We start from the raw sequence: 18,561 nt of genomic DNA on the forward strand, positions 1-18,561 counted from the left end.
CCCTCACACACAGGAGTGCTCCTGGGGACACCGAGTGACAGGGAGCACCGCCCTGAGAGCAGAGCACAGGATGGAGATGGAGCTGCCAAACTGCAGCTGATAAAAGGCTCAAACATGTGCATTTTTGCCAGGTGCACCAACCCAGGCCCTGGTACACAAAGCAGGGGAGATAAGCAGCTGATGAATGAGCAAAACCATCAGCTGATGAATGAGCAAAATCATCACATCATTCGCAGGTACCTTTGTCTGGACTTTGCTTCCCCACACCTCGGTTTTCCCCCACTGTTCTCAGCCATCACTCAGCTGAGGATCCATGCACTGATTTCCAACTCTTTTCACCAACTGCTTCCTCCACCAGCCCCAGGTGGGCTGATCCAGTCTCAGTCCCCATCAGAGAGCCCAAACTGCCTCTCTTCACTCTGCCCTCCCCTCCTCTGAGCACATGCAAACCCTCAGCCACCACAAATCCACACCACACCTTTCCCTCGGGTTCCTTTGAACCCCACTGACCACCCAAACACTCTGTGGGGTGCACAATTCCCTCCGTGCCCAGGCTGGGGACAGATGTCCACCTCCAGGCTGTTTTCCCTTTTACCATTCCCACACCACAGACTTATCCCTCCCCTTCCAGGCTGTGTCTGCAGCAGGGACAGTCACTTCTGGCTGGGGCAGAGGGTAAATCTCAAGCCCTCACAGAAACTCAGCCTGGTTTGAGCACATCCTGGGTGCTTGAAGGAGGAGAGGAATGATCAGCAGTATTTAATTCTGCAAATTCTCCTCAACAGCAGCACTGGACTGCCCTGATATTATTGCCACCCATGCTCCTTGTTTTCTCACCACTAAGGACAAAGTTCCTCTTAAAAACCCAGGACAGCCTCCCCAAAAATCACCATCCTCCAGAGCCCTTGCAGAGGAAGAGCTCATGGCCAAGTAGAAAAGGCCACCCAGAAAAGCTCTACCCCATCTTTAAAGCTCCTTTTCCCAACCACCATACAAAACAACAGCACCTCCAGGCACACTGCACCATCACAAGGTTTTGGGAAGGAGCACAAATCCCTTTCCTTCTCCCCTGGGATCAACATGGAGCTCAGCCATTCTCCAACCACCTCCACACCCCCCCTGCACCAGGGAACCACACCAGCAGCACCTTACCCCAACACGAGCCCAAAAAAACGCTTACCTAGCCCGTAGCACAGGTAGGAATAAAACCCTTCAGCCTTCAGCATGATGAGCAGGGACCCCCAGCCCAGCAGGACGGCGGAGAAGAGCAGGTTCTCGATGATGGCCGTGAACGCCATCCACCAGCGCCGCCGGTGCGCCGTGGCCAGCGTGGGGGCCATGGCTGCCTGGGGGGGTGGCCTCCTCCTTCAGAGCCTCAGAACCTGCAGGGAGCAACGCCCAGTGAGCCCACGCTGCTCGGAGAACGTGAAAAACCCCGTGGTTTAAGGGATGTCCTCACTGAGCACCCAGGCAGAGCTGCCTGCTGGATGGCAGGGACTCCGGTGCAGAACTGGTTTGTGCTGGCGCCAGCCTGCTAAGGGACCTGCAGGGCTGGGGGAGGCACAGGTGCCCTTGGAGAGCCCCTGGGTGCTCGCTCAGCGACACAGGGCTCTGCTCAAGGACTCTGTTCCACTGCCCGAGCACCAGGAATGAAAATGCAGCAAACAGCCCACGGGGAATAAACGCCAGGACAGGAGCCTGATGTCCCCACTGCCATCAGGCTGGGATGGGGACACAGCCCCACATCCCAGAAGTGACTTCAGAGACCCACCACGTCTGTTCTGCCCCGTGCAAAAGCTCTGGAAGGTGTGTGAGGGGTCTATAAATGCAATTTATACCCCCAATATATCACCAAGGAGCACTTTTTGCTGCCTGCCAGACCAGCCAGCTGTGAGACACCGCAGCTCAGTGGCATCTCCAGGCTGCCCCAGATGCTGGAGCTGCATTAACTGTGTCCAGCTCCACTTGTGCCAGTCCCTGGAGCCCACGGGAGCGATCAAATTGGGGAACACACCTGGCCAAGGGGACAACCTGACCCTGGGGAGCCCCGAGTGTCACAAGGCAGGTGGCCCTTCTGAGCCAAGCTGAGGCTTTTCCCAGCCCAGGCACACCCCAGGCTGCACTGTGGGGAAAGCAGCTGGCCACACAGCCAGCCAGGGCAGCTGCCCTTATTGGGTACACCCCAGCACCGGGGGCTTTGGCAGGTCTGGCCCAGCAGCGATGCCTGGGGGTCAGAGCTCCCTCCCAGCCATAGAAGCCGGTTCAGAGCCCCCCTCACCCACGGCGCAGGCCCGCTGCCCCAGCACAGCCCACAACGCATTTCCTCCATCACCTCCTCCTCTTCCTCATCCCTGCACAGCCCCCTCCCCAGCCCCGCCATCCTCTCTGCGACAAGAGCCGCAGCCCGCTGTCCCCGCTGCCAGCGGTACCCCAGCGCCCCCCAGCACAGCCCACCCCCACATCACCCCCGCAGCATCCCGCACCCCCAGGGAGCCCCGCAGCACCCCCAAAGAGCCCTTCAGCATCCCACACCCCCAAATTGCCCCGCAGCATCCCCGCCAAGAGCCCCGCAGCATCCCCTCCCTCCTCGCCATCCAGCCCCCCACCCACGCTCCCCTCTCCATCCGCTCTCCCTCCGCCGCCTGCCACTCCCACGCGTGAATGCCCCGATGCCCCCCACCCTCCGCAGTGCCCCCTCTCTCCCATGCAAACCCCCGGCAGCCCCCGGTGCGGTGCCCCCGCCGCCCCCGGTCCGCGCCCCGCTCACCGCCGGTGCCGCGCCCGCTCCGCTCCGCCGCGGTCCCACCCGGGCTTTTTATCCGGCCTCCGAGGCAAAACAGGCGCGCCCGCTGATTGGCCGCCGCCTCAGCCAATGGCCGCGCGCGCCGCTGCCGCTGGGGCACGTGCCGGTTCGCGCACCCCCCCCGCCTCCTCAGGGCCCCCTCCGAGACCCCCTCACGGGACCCCCCCCACATCCCCACGGGATCCACCCGGGATCTTAGCCCGGGACCCCCGGGATAGTCCCGAGATTCCCCCCACGGGATCCCCCCATGGGATCCCCGATATCTCCTCCTGGGACCCCCCGGTATTTTACCCCGGGATCCCACGGTACCCCTCGATATCTTCTCTCTGTAACCTCCTCATTTCTTCCCCCCGGTATCCCCCAACTATCTCTCACCCCCAGGTGTATTCCCCGATATTTTTCTTCTCCGGTACTCGCCGGGATTCCCCCGGTGCTCCTGTAGTACGTCTCGATATCCCCCGGGACCCCTCTCGGTGTGCAGGTACCCCCAGTACCTTCACAGACAGACCCACACACACACTCTCACACAGACCCTCGCACACACAGAGACAAACACACACACATAAAACACACACACACACACACACACACACACACACACAGACCCCCACACACACAGACCCTCACAGCACACACAGACACGCACACACAGACACACACACACCCGAACTGTGGTCGGGCTCGCCGCCTTCCAGGGCAAAGCGAAAAGCGACAACCCCGGGCTCGGCGGCGGGAGGTGAAGCGGCTCCCCCGCCCGGCCCGGCGCGGGGACAGCGAGACCGCCCCGCGGGCTTTGCTGCCGCTCTCCGCCGGTGTCCGCCGGCCCCGGGCGGCAGCCGCGGGAGCCGCACCGCGGAGCGGCTGCTGTGAGGGAGAAGAGCCCCGCCGGGCATGGGGAGCCGTGTGGGGAACGGCACCCGCGGCATTGCTGCGGGCACGGGCACCGGATCGGTCCTGCGAAGTCTGCCTGGGCTGCTCAAAGAGAGAGACCTGAGAAGCTGCTCCACCCCATTAAAAGGGTATTTTGGGAACAGCAGCCAACGCAGCTCTGGGCTGACAACTCTCATGACACAGCGGGACAGGGGCAATGAGCCCTTGAGACACCCCAGCCAACGACACAGCTCATTCAAAGAGTCACAGAAAGGTTTGGGTTGGAAGGAACCTAAAATATCGTCTCATTCCACTCCCTGGCATGGGCAGGGACACCTGCCACCGAATCAGGCTGGTCCAAGCCCCATCCAACCTGGCCTTGGGCAGTTCCAGGGGTGGGGGCAGCCACAGCTTCTGTGGGCAACCTGTGCCAGAGCCTCACAGCCAAGAATGTCTTCTCAATATCCCATCTAAGCCTGCCCCCTGACAGCCATTCCTCCTTGCCCTGTCACTCCATCCCTTGTCCAAAGTCCCTCTCCAGCTCTCTTGGATCCCCTTTAGGGACTGGAAGTGCTATAAGGTTTCCCTGTACTCTTCTCCAGGCTGAACACCCCCAGCTCCCTCAGTCTGTCCATAGCAGAGCTGCTCCAGCCTCTGATCATCACTGTGGCTTCCTCTAGCCTTGCTCCAACACATCCTGTCCTTTTTATGTTGGAATCCTCACACCGGACACAATACTTTAAGGTGAGCAAAGTAAAGGGGGGAAATCCCCTCACTAAACCTGTTGATCACACTGCTGGGGATACAGCCCAGTTTCATGAAATAAAGTAATATCATTACAAGCCAGCTTCACATCTGACTTCACCACAATTCTGCCTTCTTTTTTTTCTGTTAAATTATTTTGCAGAGCATTCCTCTGAGGTATTTCTAGACCTTCCATAAATCCTTCCCTCAATAGGGAGGTCCTGGCTCAGAGGATGTGGCCATAAATCCCTAGAATCTTTACAGGGAATATTTTCTCATCCAAAGCAGATGAAAACAGCGTTTGTGAAAGGTAAATACCCCAGAGGAAGCAGAGGGCCCCAGACAGACGGACGTGTCCCCACCACTCCATCCCTGTGGCGGGTGGGAAGAGGAAACTCCCCGGCCTTGGCTGTGGGAGAGGGATCAAACGTTTCAACAGCTGGAGAGTGGATTTAAGCCAATGCAAACAAACAAACAAAAAGCCCAAAGAAAACAAGGCAGCCTGGATCGGTGCCAGGTGTTTAACAGAGGTAGAAGAAGGCTGAGGCAGCACGAGACCCAGGAGACCTCAGCACCCAGACCTGGCTGCTGTGTCCAAGAAACGCAAACTGTGACGGGGAGGAGCGTGAGGAGGGTTCCGAGGCTGTTTGGGGTCACGGGAACCCTCTGCCTCAGCAAGAGCAGGGAGGGCTCAGTTTTCCTATCCTAGAAGGAGAAAAGCTATCAGGTGATCCGTGGCCAGCTATAAATACCCCAGGGATTGAGTAAACAGCATGGGGAGAAAAAAAATAAAGTGAAGCCGAAGAACAGCACTGACACAGAGATGTGTTTTTAGAAACTGGCCAGGAATGAGTTTAGCTGGGAGGGAGGTGGCAGCTCCTGCTCTGGCACAGCCACTGGGCTAAATGATGTGGTGCTCCTCAAAGGCTTGGGCAGTTTGGAAAAGGAGATTACAAGGCTGACAGGATGACAAGGACAGAGCACCATGGGACAGACCCCAGGAACAGCTCCAGCCTCTGCTCCTGCCCCAGCAGAGCACACAGACACCTCTCTGCTTACAGACAGCACCTGCACATGGATCCCTTCCCACTGCCTGCCTTCCAAATGCTGCAGCAGCTCTGCAAAGTCAGAAATCCAGCACGGGAAGAGATTCCCCAGCCAGCTCTGCCTTGCAGACCTCCCACACCCAGAGCTAACCCAACAGAAGCATCCCCAGCAAGCAGCACCAGCGCAGCCACGCTGCAGGAGCGTGCATGGGCAGCCACACGCTGGAAATCTGCAGCTAATTTCCCTTTCACTGCCCAGACACGGCCAAGATGCTTCATCTTCAAGCAGGGGAAACATCCTGGCTCCAGGGACAGGGAAGGTTCTCCCAGCAGCAGCGTTTTCTCAAGCCAGGCACTGGTTTGAGGCTGTCAGGTTGTTGTCAGCTATTTACATGCTGCACCCAGAGTGAACTGGCTCACGTGGTGTTCACTTCTGGCACAGCACTGCTCAGCTCACAGGCTCAAAATATCCATCCCATTAGGGAAAAAAAAATGGCTGCTTATAAATCAAATGTGGGACTGTCCCTGCTGCTGTCATAAAATGGTGTCAAAACAAAAGCAAGCCCGTGCAGAACAGGCTGCTGCTCCAGTCCTGCCAGGATGAGCAGTTTTATTTGGATGCCAGAATATTTGGTGTTATAATCCCAGCAGCAGATGATTCCACTGCGGGAAAGGGTGCTTTGTGCTGGTTGCAAAACTGGAAGCTTCAGCCACGTCAGATTGTGGGGATTTGGTGCCTTGTGCTGTGGAGAAGCACCCATGGGAAGCAAAAGGGAAAAAGCAAAACCCACTGTGTTTTCTGAAACACCCCAAACCCTGAAGCCCAGCTGAGCAGTGCCAGATCAGAAGGATTCATGTGGAGCTCTGCACATGGTGTGTGAGGTGCAGGCTGCAGCAGAGAGGCTCTGGACACTCACAGCCCACTCACATTCCTCCAGCACTCCAGTCTTGGGCTCTGCACAGAGCTCAGCTCAGTGAGTGAGAATTCAGATTTCAACAGAGATAGAAAATCTAAAAAAAAATTCCCAAACGGAAAGCCTGAGGCTGCTGACAGTTTCCACACTCTGGGGAATATTCCTGGTTATATCTTTGATTCAAAGGGCGGCTGGGAAACCCATCTCCTGAAGGGCATTTAATTTTCATTCCAAGGCTTTCACACCAAGTGAAATAACAGAGAAAAAAATACACAAAAACCTTCTACTACTTAGATACATCTAAAACCAGATCACTCTGCAAATCCTCTTTAGCATCTCAGCTGCCTTCACAGCAGGAATGAGGTGTGGGAGGTGGCAGGAGCTTAGGGCACCCGTGGAAATCCCATTTTCCAGGCAACTTCCATCCTTATCAGCACGGCACCAGGTGCACAGGTTGATGGTCACTGCCCAGCTGCCACGTTTGCACAACTGCAGATTGGAACTGTGTGGAGTTTAAAAGGCTGTCACTACCCCCTGTGTCCTGCCACGAGCTTTTCCACGTGGAAGCAAAGGCAGCCAGGCCCTGCCACAGAAGGCAGAGCCACACAGATAAACCCCTGCAGACCCAGATACCCTTTGAGATAAGCAGCTAAAATTAATTTTCTCTGAAGCTGCTTGTGACAGCCCATCATCTCTCCTCAGCCCAGCTCCATAAAACGCTCCCCTTCAGTGAGAAGCACCTTTCCAGCAAGAGGCTCAGGGGATTTGGGGCAGGGAAAGGTGAAAACCGATGGGGTGAGAGTGGATTTTGTGCACGCATTTCCCAGCTGAGCACTCAGCAGCCCAGCGGTGACACGGGCTTGAGGGTGCCAGCACAGCACCCAGAACATCGCTGTCCCCCGGGGCTGGTAGGGCAGCGAGGAGCAGAAAACAGTCCTTGAGCACCACAACCCCACCGGCTGCCCCACTGTGGCCCCAGAGCAGAGGGGGTCACCAGGAGGGCTCGATGCTCCTCCAGTTCACAGCTCCAGAGCAGAGGGGGTCACCAGGAGGGCTCGATGCTCCTCCAGTTCACTGCTTCAGAGCAGAGAGGGTCACCGGGAGGGCTCGATGCTCCTCCAGTTCACTGCTCCAGAGCTGAGGGGTTCACCAGTAGGGCTCGATGCTCCTCCAGTTCCAAGCTCTGGAGCTGAGGGAGTCACCGGGAAGGCTCGATGCTCCTCCAGTTCACTGCTCCAGAGCAGAGAGGGTCACCAGGAGGGCTCGATGCTTCTCCAGTTCCCAGCTCGGAGCATGCTCGGCTGCCCAGGCCGGGGCTGGAGGAGCTCCCGGTGCTCCCGCGGCCCCAGCCCGGGCGGTGCCGGCTCAGGAGCCCGGAGCGCTGCCCGGCAGCTCCTTGCCGGGGCCGGAGGGCGAATCAGCACCGCTGCTGGCCACGTTCTCGTATTTCGGCTCTTCCTCCGCGGCAGCCTGTCCCTTCCTTTCCAGGCTGCCAGCTAACTCCGGGCTTTCCCCCTTCTCTGCCGTTTCGCTGGCCCCGTCCTGGGCACCGGTGCTTTTTGACGAGAGGGATGCGAGGAGGAGGGACAGTCTCTTGGCAGCGGGATGCTGCTGCTGCTTGCCCGGGGCTGGCTCGGCGGGAGCCCCCGGCACACTCTCCCTCTGCTTGCAGCTGTTCTCCGAGTCCCTGCGCTGCGCCAGAGCCCGGCGAGGGGGTTTCTGGATGGCCTCCATGCTCCTCCTCAGCTTGGGCTCCTCCTTCGCAGCCCACTTGCCCTTCTGCAAGCTGCCCAGACGCTTCAGCACAGCCTGGACCGGTCCCTCGCCAGTCCCCTCCGCTTTGGGGTCGTGCCCTGCCGTTCCCACCATCATGTAGATGGTGGTGACATTGTGTTCCTTCCCCTTGGCCTCCCAGCTGCCGCATCTCGCAGCCGCTTCCAGCGCCTCCACTCTCTGCGCCACATGCCTGGTGCTGGACACCACCCTGCGGCGTCCCCCCGGCGTGGCCCGGGGCGATGGCCGGTGGCTTTCGTCCCCCTTGCTGAGGGGCTCGGCGTTCTCGTAGCAATCGCTGGCCGGGCTCTCGCTGGGCGGCTCGGCCGCCGCATCCCCCGGCGGTGGGGTCAGCCTGGATGGGCCCCACGGAGCCTTGGGCTTCCTGCTGGGGCTGGGCGTCTCGGCAGCCCCGAATTTTGTCCCCTCGGCGAAGGACACAGAGGGACGCTTGGCCTTGGCGATGCTGGACGTGCGGGGGATGGCGAAGGGCTGCGAGACATCCTCGGAGTCGAAGGCGGACGGGTCCGGGAGCGCCTCGGCAGCGGGGGATGCTCCGTCCTGCAGCTCAGCCCCGCCCAGCAGCGGGATGCCTGTGGGACAAAGTGACACGTGTTACAGCTGCCACCCTGCCCGGGGACATAATCGGGGACACTGGGACAGGAGCTGATGCAATACGATTGTCCCTGGGAACGTTTCCCAAGGAGGAGGTTGTGAAATGGGGTTGCCCCACTGGGCACGTCCCATCGCAGGCAGCCAAACACAGCCCTGCAGACAGGAAAACAAGGACAAGGAAATAAACAATGTCTGAGCCAAGCACAGCTCCCTGGGACGGCCAGGATTGACCCCAGAGGTGAGCAGAGAGGAGGAGGAGGAGCAGCCATGGGCGTCACCTTCTCTGGGAGGGACGGAGTACTCGGGTCCCTCGTTGTCGGTGTCGAAGGAGGAGAAGGAGCTGTCTGAAACCCACGCAGATGATGGGGGCTCGATGAAGCTGGGGTTGTAGGGGATTTCCATGTCGTGGTGGGAAACTGGGGAAGAATAGACACCCAGCTGAACTCGAGCACCCCAGGGTGCTCAGAGGAGAGGGGTTTCAGGCTTCCCCCCAGACAGAGAGTGCAGCACTTCTGGAAGTGCTGTGGGCAGCTCTGCCTTGCTCACCTGTGACTTTGGGAAGTTTTGAGGTGCCCAGGTTAAAGCAGGGCATGAGAGCACTGAGGTTGGCCAACACCCCCTGCACGTGGTGCTTCATCCTGGCCAGCACACCATCATCTGGCACAGCTGCCCTGCAGAGCAGAGAGGGACATCAAGGGACACAGGACATGGGGGTTTGTGTCAAAGGCTGAAAAATGTGAAAAAATACCTGTCTCTGGCATCTGCTGAGCCGGCACCACAGCAGCAGCAGGCAACACAGAGCAGCAGCAGCAGGAGAGGGACAAGGATGGCAGCTGCAAGGGCTCCATGGTCCTTCAAACCTGTGTGAGGAGATGGGCTGAGTATGGCATGTCCTGTGGCTGTGACACCTACAGAACAGCCCTGCATGGAGAGAGCAGGAGCTGACAACTCCCAGTGGGGCCAGGAGGCACCAACATGCATCCCAGCACCTTCCCCAGTGAGGATGTGACCATCCCTTGCCCAGAAATGTGAGGTTAATCTTACTCAGCACACAGTCACCCTGCACAGGGTCACAGGTCCCCCGGGAGCACTGGCAGGGTGAGGAACAATTCACTCCAAAATAGCCCTCAGGACAAGTGTTGTTGCAGCTGGAAGAGAGAGGAAAGGAGGGAAATGCCCCCAGAGAGAGCAAGGCTCCAGCCCAGCCCCACTCCCAGAGTTATCTCAGCATTTTCCTGGTGTTACCTGTCTCCCCAGTAGCCTGCCTGGCAGATGCAAACTCCTGTCACAGGGTCACAGCTCCCTGAAACACACTCAGGGCAGAGGAACTGGCAGCCATCACCAAAGGTGCCCACAGGGCAGGAGCTGTTGCAGCTGCCAAAACAGAGCAAAGCATCAGTGACTGCATCCCAGAGCAGGGACACCCCCAGGGACCAGGGGCCTCACCCTGGGCATACCTGGGTCCTGTCCAGCCGGGGTCACAGCGCAGGCAGGACCCGGTCTGGGGGTCACAGGGCTCCCCGTGCAGGCAGCGGGGACACGGCTGCAGGCAGCCATCCCCATAGAATCCAGGAGCACAGGGATCCTTGCAGAGGGTCCCGTTCCAGCCGGGCTGGCAGGCCAGGCAGAAACCATCCACGGGTGAGCAGGGCTGGCTGCGCTTGCAGCTCCCACAGCTGTGTGGGCAGAGAGGCACTGAGGTCACAACCCCCGCCCTTGAACCCCCTAAATAGCAGCTTTCACCCCATAAAAAGCAGCTTTCACCCCACAAAATCACTGAGAATTATTTTGGACCAAGGGGAAATACACAGCAGTGCCTAATGCTCTGTGGTAGCAAGAGGAGAGGAGGGCAGCAGAATCACAGAATATTCTGAGTTGGGAGGTGCTGCTTTATCACCACGGGGAGTGAGACTAAGGACAACCAGATTTTAGGGTGGCACTTTCTGCTGACATTAGCAAGGTGTTTCTTTCGGGGCAACGCTGATGCTGCATCCACCCTGGGATGCTCAAACCCAGGACAGGTCTCCCTGCCCACCCAAAGGAACAGACACAGGAGCAACGCCTTCTCCCAAGATCTTTCTGCCGCCCGCTGGATCCCGCAGCTCCCCCATCTCACCTGTGCACGCACTGAGGGCCGTATTTCCCCGCCGGGCAGGGCTCCCGGCAGCTCCTGCCCTGGTAGCCGGGCTCGCAGGTGCAGTGGCCGCTGGCGGAGCTGCAGGAGCCGTGCCCGCAGTCACAGCGCCGCTGGCACGCCGGTCCCCAGTAGCCAGGCAGGCACTCGCACTTGCCCGTCTCCTGCGCGCAGGGCGAGACGTTGCAGGAGCACTTGAAGCTGCACCTCCGGCCCCACCAGCCCGGCTGGCAGCGGCACAGCCCGCTCAGGGGGTCGCACTGCGACGTGGAGGGGTTGCAGGCGCATTGCTTCTTGCAGTTGGGTGCCCACCAGCCCGGCTCGCAGTGGCAGGCGCCGCTCAGGGGGTCGCAGCGGCCGTGGGGGCCGCACTGGCACGGGAACTGGCACAGCCTTCCCCAGTGGTTGGCGTCGCAGGTGCAGCGGCCGCTGGCGGGGTCACAGCGCCCGTTGGGGTGGCACGGGCAGCTCCGCTTGCAGTCGTGGCCCCAGTACTGCTCGGGGCAGCCTGCCAGGGGAAAGGACACGGGCAGCATGGGGAGAAAGAAGCCCGGCAGCCCCCCGAGCATCCAGCTGGATTTACAGGGGGATGGATGGCAGGGGCTGGGCGCGGGGAGGGCACTCACGGGAGCTGCAGTCTGCTCCGAAGAAGCCGGGTGGGCAGCGGCACAGCCCGGGTTTCACGCACACCTCGCCCTCTCTGCAGGCGTCCTCCCCCTCGCACACGGCTGTTGTGGCAGGAAAGGCACTCAGCTCTCTCTGACCGGGGCTCACACCCCACCTGCCACCCACCCAGCTCCTGCAGGGACAGCACCATCCCGCTTCCCGCTCCATCCCATCACCCTGCTGGTGATGCAGCACCATCAGCACCTGGGGCTCCGCTCGGAGCAGGACCTCTCTCAAGGAGAGCTGAGGGTTTCCCCAACACTCAGAGGATCCGCCTGGACGAGCGTGGGGGCCACGCTTTGGGATTCACCCCCTCCATCACTCACCGACCGTGCACGCCCTCCCCTCCTGCCTCCAGCCGGGACAGCACTGCGGGCCGGCCGCGAACCTGCGGGAGAGACCGGGGGGTGTCAGCCAGGCCCGGGGGCCAGGGCGGCTCCATGGCCCCGGCCGAGGCACAGCGATCCTTGCCCCAGTGCTGAGAAGGCGGCGTGGCCCCCAGGGCAATGCTCCGGAAGGAAGCCAGAAAAATAGAAGGAAATTTAGGAGGCTGCAGCCCGAGTGGGCGGCTGGGATGGGATGGGCTGGGCTGCCCGGAGCGCTGGGAATGTCCCCACGGAGCCGGGCCGGGTGTCCCTTGCCCTGGGAGAGGCTCAAAGCTTCACCAGTAGTGCACAAATGAGGCACCGAAGTGAAGGTCATGAGATGCATCACTAATGATGGGAGACAATGGGAGTGGCAGTAAATTCGGGGGACATCAGTCCCAAAGCTCTTTGAGGTTTGCTACAGCGGCATTTCCCCACGATGAGTTTTGCCATGGGTCCCATATTGCCCCGTTGCCCTGCACTCCGAGGGTGAATAAGAAATAAACCCTGGAGAAGGGATCTGATGCCCCAAATGCCCAGACATGCCCCAGCCACACTCCCCAGCACCTCCCCAGCCTGCACCCACCCCGTGCCAGGCTGCACATCCCTGCCCATGGGAGGAGGGATGAACAGCGACCCTCTGGGGCTGCTGAGAGTCCCCAGGAGATGGCACAGGTGGGGACCCCCGTGGCACAGGTGGGGACCCCCGTGGCATGTTAGTTTCCTGTTTCTCCCGGCTGATTTATGACCGGAGATAGCTCAGGGACGCCACTTGTCGGTTTCTCGGCTGTTTAGGTGGCCTGGAAAGGCCCAGGGTGACCTTGGACAGCCGGCGCTTCAAAGGACGAGAAGAGACTTCTGATCTTTTCTCGGTCTCGGTGTTTATTAATTGTTTATCTAAAAGATTTTCTCTCGGCCCGACAGAGGTCTGCACAGCAGCCAGCCATGAGCACACTGAGAGCCCCCGGGGCGGTCACTTATCTTTATACTCGAAGTTACGTATACAATATTTACCTATTGTATACAATATTTATCATTTTTCCCCAATACCTTTTACCCTTATTGACCAGTGCACCTTTAGTAATAACCAATTCCAAAGTGCCACCATCACCACAGAAGATGGAGGCCAAGAAGAAGAAGGAGGACAGGACACGCCCCAATTCCTCCATCTTACTTCTTTAGACCCCCCTGTACAGAAATCCTAAACCCTGTGTTTCACTCTAATTAACTTATCCCTTCACCATTCACCCCAGTGAAATCCCCCCATCCTCATACAGGTGTCGTCTCCTGTGCAGGATCAAAGTCCTGCCACCAGACACTTCTGGAACATTCCAGGACTCCCGAGCCCCCCAAGGGTGGTGTCGGCCACTCTGCACATCAGTCCTGAGGTGCTGAGATCCCACAGTGGCACAGGTGGGGACCCCCGTGGCACTCACCTGCAGACGTTCCTGCCCTCAGGGTCGAGCTCCTGGGCAGAGCTCTGCACCCACAGCCACAGCTGCAGGCACAGGATGGGCCGGGCGCTCTCCATCCCAGCAGGGCACAGCCCCGTCCTGGTGGCTCCTCAGCCCCACGCTGGTGTCCCTCTGTCCCGTCCGTCCCGTCCCACCCGCGGGGCGGCCTCTTCCTCCCTCCAGCCTTGGGTTTCTTCCTGAGGAAGCGCGGGAGGCGGCGCCCGATCCAGGCGCAGGGGTGCGGCGGGGAGGGGGAGCAGGGAATGCTGCCCGGGCTACTTCTGGCCCTGGCTGCCACCCTGCCATGGGAAGGGGAATCCAGGGGCTCCACACAGCCACACAAGGCTGGCACCTGCCTGAACATCTCACCTGTGCCACCCCACTCCCCTTGTGACATCCTCTATCGTCCCCAAAACTGCTTTAGCCAATGTCCCCCCAACCCAAACAAACATCCAGTGCCACCCCCTGCCTCACGCCCCACGAGCCACCCCATGGCACTGCCAAACCCTGGCAGGGGCTTAGAGGAGGGGTCCCCTTGTCCCCCACAGCAACACAGCCTGTCCTGTGCTGGCCTTTGAAGGGCTGCTGGCCACTGCCCCACCTTGCCACGTCCCCAGGAGCTTTGTGTCAGTGTCAGCAGATGCACAGGAAACACCATTTTCCTACCCAAGGCCAGCTCAGCCGGGGGGGCTCCGGGCTGGAAGCACCCCTTGGCCATGCAGGAATTAACTCCTCCATGCCCAGCACTGTGGGATCACACCCCTGGAGCCCCCTCCCCACCAGAAGGGGCTCAGGGGGCACAGCCATCAGGAGAAGGGTAAGGGAAATCTGGGAGCATCACCCAGCCCTCCCCAAGCAGAGAGCAGAGGCTGCAGGCAGAACCTCAGAGGAAAAACAAGACTGATTTATTTCCAAATTAAAGGTAGAAAGTACCTGATCTGAGGGGACTGATGCCCCCATGAACACAAGGATTGTTCCAGTCTGCCAGGTCCCAGAGGTGCCAGGAAGAGGTGTCAGTACAAAACTGATTCACCCCAAGCCTGAGAAGTGCAGGAGTGGCCCTGGAGGTGCTGATCCTGTTGGCTCCAGCCACAGGAGCACCTGGACACCCAGTGCAGTGTGCTCAGCCCCCCCCCAGCCCTGTGGGGACCCCAGGGCACCCCAACTGCACCTTCACATTGCAGGGATTGGGGAGCTACTAAAGAAAGGGGTGAGGTAAAACACCCACAGAGCAGGACGGGGCAGCTGTGGGCTGTGAGCAGAGGGGTTTGCAGAGAGCCACCAGGGGATGGAAGATCCCTTTTGGGGGGTGGAGAAGGAAGAGGGTGCAGCCCCCCACCATGCTGAGCTGCAAGCAGGGAGCAGTGGGGAGGGGGCCCAGCTGTGAGGGCCCCTCTTAGCGAAGCTGTGGGCACAGTGAAAGGGTGGCTGGTGGGCAGAGGTGCCCAGAGGTGCTGAGCTGTCCCAGCCAGGCTGGCAGCCCACATCCAAGTGTCCCAGTGGGTCTGCAGGAACCTGCCCACGCTGTGGCTTTGCCACCACCGTGGCACAGGGAAGTGCCAGGGCTGCTGTGCTGCTCTGGAATCCACTGGAAGAAGAGGATCCAGGAAGTTCTGCTGCGAGGACAGATCCTGCTCCCGTTGCCGTGGGGTCAGAGTGCTGCTGTGGCTCTGTCAGGGCAGCTGGACCCTGCCTTGCTCTCTCCCTCTGGCTCCAGCTGTGTGTCCAGTGAGTCAATGATTTCCCAGGTTCCAGGGCAGCTGGATGAGGGGGGATCTTTGCTGCTGCCCTGGTACCACAGCCCAAAACTGCAGAGAGAGCAGAGAAGGGCTATGGGGGAGAAGAACTTCCCCAGGGAGGATGCAGAATCCCAACCTCCCTCTGTGGTGATGTGGCACCCAGGACAAGGCAGATCCCCCTAAAACAGCACTCCCTGCTCTGACAGCATCCCTGCCAGCCCTGCTGACTCTGTTCCCATCACATCCAAGCTCCACAGCTGCCAGGTCCCAGCCAAACCCCAAACCTCTCTCCATTGGCAGAGCTTCCCATTCCTACCAGCACAGGAGCAAACTTACAAGCTCCTAATTTTGGATTCTGGAGGCTGAGCATCCACACAGTCTGTGCCATGACCTGGGAGCCAGGAGCCCTCGTCTTCATCACTGCACAAAGAAATGGGGGCAAACCTGCACTGAGCCACAGCAGCGAGTGCTGGAGCCACTCTGGTGTTTGTCCAGTGCTCCCAGTGCCACCACCTCACCTCCCTTTTGTCACATGCACGCAAGGGACAAGTGGCATTTGGCCAGGCCATGCCTGACTGGTGACAGGGACACACGAGCCCCAGTGGCACAGCTATGCCAGAGCAACACATCAACTGCAGACATCAAACCTTTGATCTCTGGAGGGAGGAGGCAGATCTGGGCTTGGGGAGGCTCCAATCCAGGGCATCAAGCACATGGAAATGCTGGAGCAGGGCAGCCAGCCCCCACCCTGCACGGGAGGATCCCAGCACCCAGCCAGACTCACCTGCTCCCCGACTCTTCCGTCGTTCCCAGCATTTTGGCTCTGATTTTTTTCCTCTGTTTTTTGATATTTGACTTCATTGCATCCAGGAAGAAGCTGGGAATTCTCTCCTCGTTCAGCAGCTCCCTGGTAAAAAGCAGCCAGCTGGTTAAGCAAGAACCTGGGGAAGATTCTGCTCTGGCTGTGGTGGGAGCAGCCTCTGCTGGGCCAGGGGTGGCTGCAGGGACAGGACTCACCTCTGGTAATAGGCCAGCTCCTCCTGCACCAAGAACAGATTGGTCTTGAGCTCATTCCTCTCTTGCAGGATCTGCTGCAGCTCTTCCTTGGAGAAGCAGCAGTGAGCAGGACTCCTGTCCCCATCCTGGTGCTGTGGCTCCTCTGAGGGTGACAGGGCTCCCTCCTGGAGGGCATGGAAAGAGAGTCAGCAGGCAAGCAGAGACCTCAAAACCCCCACCCAAAGGCGGGGTGCACATGCAGGCAAAAATGGAAAAGCCTCAAAAATGTTCTCATCTCAGCCAGCAACCACACATGGCAAACCTCCCTCATCCTCTGTCCCATCTACTGTTAACTCCTGTCACCTCATCTTGCTCCACCCATAACACTTCTACAGAGAAGGTGTTGGTGGCATTGCAGACACCACCACACTATTCACTTTTAATCTGTGGGGTTTCCTTGAATAGCCACGTCTGGGTGTGCCAAAAGCTCCACACAAGGCTGGGAACGTGGGGTCAGTGTTGGTGACGGCCAGCAGCAGCGAGGCCACAGCTCAGACTCACCACACCAGGCTCTGGTGTGGGGTCACAGCTCAGACTCAGCACACCAGGCTCTGGTGTGGGGTCACAGCTCAGACTCACCACACCAGGCTCTGGTTTCGGGTCACAGTTTGGATTCACCACACCAGGCTCTGGTGTGGGGTCACAGCTCAGACTCACCATGCCAGGCTCTGGCTGCCGGCTCTCCAGGGCTGTCCTGCTCCTCCTGCTCATTTCCCTCTGGCTCTGCAGCATGGCAGCCTCCAGGTCTGACTTCTGCTCCAGAGCACTCTTGAGCTGGGCCTGCACCACGGCCACCTTGTGCCGCAGCTCCTCGTTCATGGCCATGAAGCGCTGGAGCTGTTCCTGCAGCTGGAGGGCCCAGGGCAGCCAGAGGTGAGGCAGTGTCCCCACCCAGGGACAGCAGTGCCACCTGCCCAGCAGGCTCAGCAGCTGTGACAGCCCCGGGGAGGGGGATGTGACATGAAAGCAGCTGCCCGGGCCCTGGCACACCGCACCCCTGAGCTCCCCGCCCTCACCGCCTCCGTGTCCCGGCTCTTGCAGACGATCTCGTGGGCCTGGGCACGGAGCTCATCCCTCTGCCTGTCCACCACCTCCTTGAGCCGCAGCATCACCTCCCGCTCCTTCCGTGCCGTGCTGTCTGGGAGCACACACAGGACAGGAGTCAGAGTCCCCCAGGGACTCCCTCAAGCCCACAATGCTATCAAGTTCCTCAATGCTTCTGCTAAGTCTGACTCGTTCCTGGTAATCTCACAGTGGAAAGAAGGGAACTGAGAGTTTTAGACTGATCCTGGAACATCCTTGTGTTGCCACAGCAGCCCAAATCCTGTGCCTGCCTCCATCACCCTTCTGGGGGCTTTCGAGGTGCTTTGGAGGTTTGGGATCCCCGATTTGCAGAACAAGGTAATGCCTGTGCTCCCTGCTAGGACAGGTATCCAAGGTGAGGGAAAGGAGAGCAGCATTCCAGACTCTAGAAGAACAAGTTCAGCCCTGCACCCAGCCTGCCGCTCCACAGGGACACCGTGTGGCATGGGGGACCCCAACCCCACGGGGACACCCACCTTCCTGGGACTGGCTCTCGGCAAGCTGCCCCAGGAGCTGCCGGTTCTGCTCCTCCAGGCAGGCCAGGCGGCCGTGCAGGGCTCGCTCCCGGCGCTCGGCCTCCCACAGCCTCTGCTCCGGCTCCTGGGGACGGGGACACCGGGTCAGAGCCACCCCCGCGGGCAGTGACAGCCAGGACAGCCCTGAGCAGCGGACGGTGACAGCCAGGTCAGAGGCTGCCCAGGAGATAAGGGACAGTGGGGACAGTGCCACCATCCCGGAAAGGGGAACAGCTGGGTCAGACCCATACCAGAGGACAGGGATAGCGAGATCAGAGCCGTCCCAGGGGATGGGGACACCACGGACAACCATCCCCTGGGAAAAGGGAACAGCGGGGTCGGAGCCATCACCACGGGGAACGGGATCAACGAGGTCGGAGTCGTCCCCACAGGGAACGGGAACAGCCGTCCCATAAAACGCGGGACACCCGTGCCAGCCCCATTCCCCGGGAAAAGCCACCAGCCGGCTCGGCGCCGTCCCCAGGGCCACTCCAGCGGGGACAAGCGTGGCTCGGCGCCACCGGCTCCCAGCTCACCTCCGCCTCCTGCGGCCCGGCCGGCGCTGCCGCCGGCGCCTCCCCCTCAGCGGCCGGCGGGGCCACCAGCGCCTCGAGCAGCTCCAGCAGCCGCACCACGGGCGGCACCAGCCCGGCCACGGCGTCGGGCCCGAAGCGGGCGGAGAGGCGGCGCAGCTCGGCGCCCAGCGCCCCCGCCATGCGGTAGACGTGCGGCGGGGCCAGCCGGGCCGGCGGCGTTCGCCACAGCGGCTCCGCCATCGCCCCGC

General features: G+C 60.2%; 3 protein-coding genes across 3 annotated transcripts in view; all 3 read right to left on the reverse strand.

Moving 5' to 3' along the window:
* Nucleotides 1-2,829, reverse strand: part of SLC43A2 (solute carrier family 43 member 2) — a 31,394-nt gene extending 28,565 nt beyond the window's left edge. Inside the window, exons 1-2 of the mRNA XM_058037507.1 lie at nt 2,768-2,829; nt 1,181-1,382 (exon numbers count right to left, since the gene is read on the reverse strand). Coding sequence (XP_057893490.1) covers nt 1,181-1,340 — 160 coding nt within the window. The 5' untranslated portion in view covers nt 1,341-1,382; nt 2,768-2,829. The remainder of the gene's footprint in view (nt 1-1,180; nt 1,383-2,767) is intronic.
* A 3,737-nt stretch (nt 2,830-6,566) lies between these two features.
* SCARF1 (scavenger receptor class F member 1) lies at nt 6,567-13,461 on the reverse strand. The gene is made up of 11 exons (XM_058037582.1): nt 13,367-13,461; nt 11,892-11,953; nt 11,526-11,627; nt 10,882-11,407; nt 10,223-10,441; nt 10,011-10,139; nt 9,810-9,913; nt 9,514-9,625; nt 9,312-9,436; nt 9,044-9,181; nt 6,567-8,743 (listed from the first exon to the last, which is right to left on the reverse strand). Exons 1-11 carry the CDS (start codon nt 13,459-13,461, stop codon nt 7,743-7,745), a joined length of 2,613 nt encoding a protein of 870 aa, XP_057893565.1. The 3' UTR covers nt 6,567-7,742.
* An 854-nt stretch (nt 13,462-14,315) lies between these two features.
* Nucleotides 14,316-18,553, reverse strand: RILP (Rab interacting lysosomal protein). The gene is made up of 8 exons (XM_058037664.1): nt 18,314-18,553; nt 17,739-17,862; nt 17,196-17,317; nt 16,837-17,028; nt 16,141-16,304; nt 15,908-16,030; nt 15,460-15,543; nt 14,316-15,192 (listed from the first exon to the last, which is right to left on the reverse strand). The coding sequence occupies exons 1-8, from the start codon at nt 18,551-18,553 to the stop codon at nt 15,036-15,038; spliced, it is 1,206 nt and encodes a 401-aa protein (XP_057893647.1). The 3' UTR covers nt 14,316-15,035.
* Nucleotides 18,554-18,561: the final 8 nt, after the last annotated feature.

This window comes from Melospiza georgiana, chromosome 19 (genome assembly GCF_028018845.1).
Source record: "Melospiza georgiana isolate bMelGeo1 chromosome 19, bMelGeo1.pri, whole genome shotgun sequence".
In the NCBI taxonomy this organism is placed as follows: Eukaryota; Metazoa; Chordata; class Aves; order Passeriformes; family Passerellidae; genus Melospiza; species Melospiza georgiana.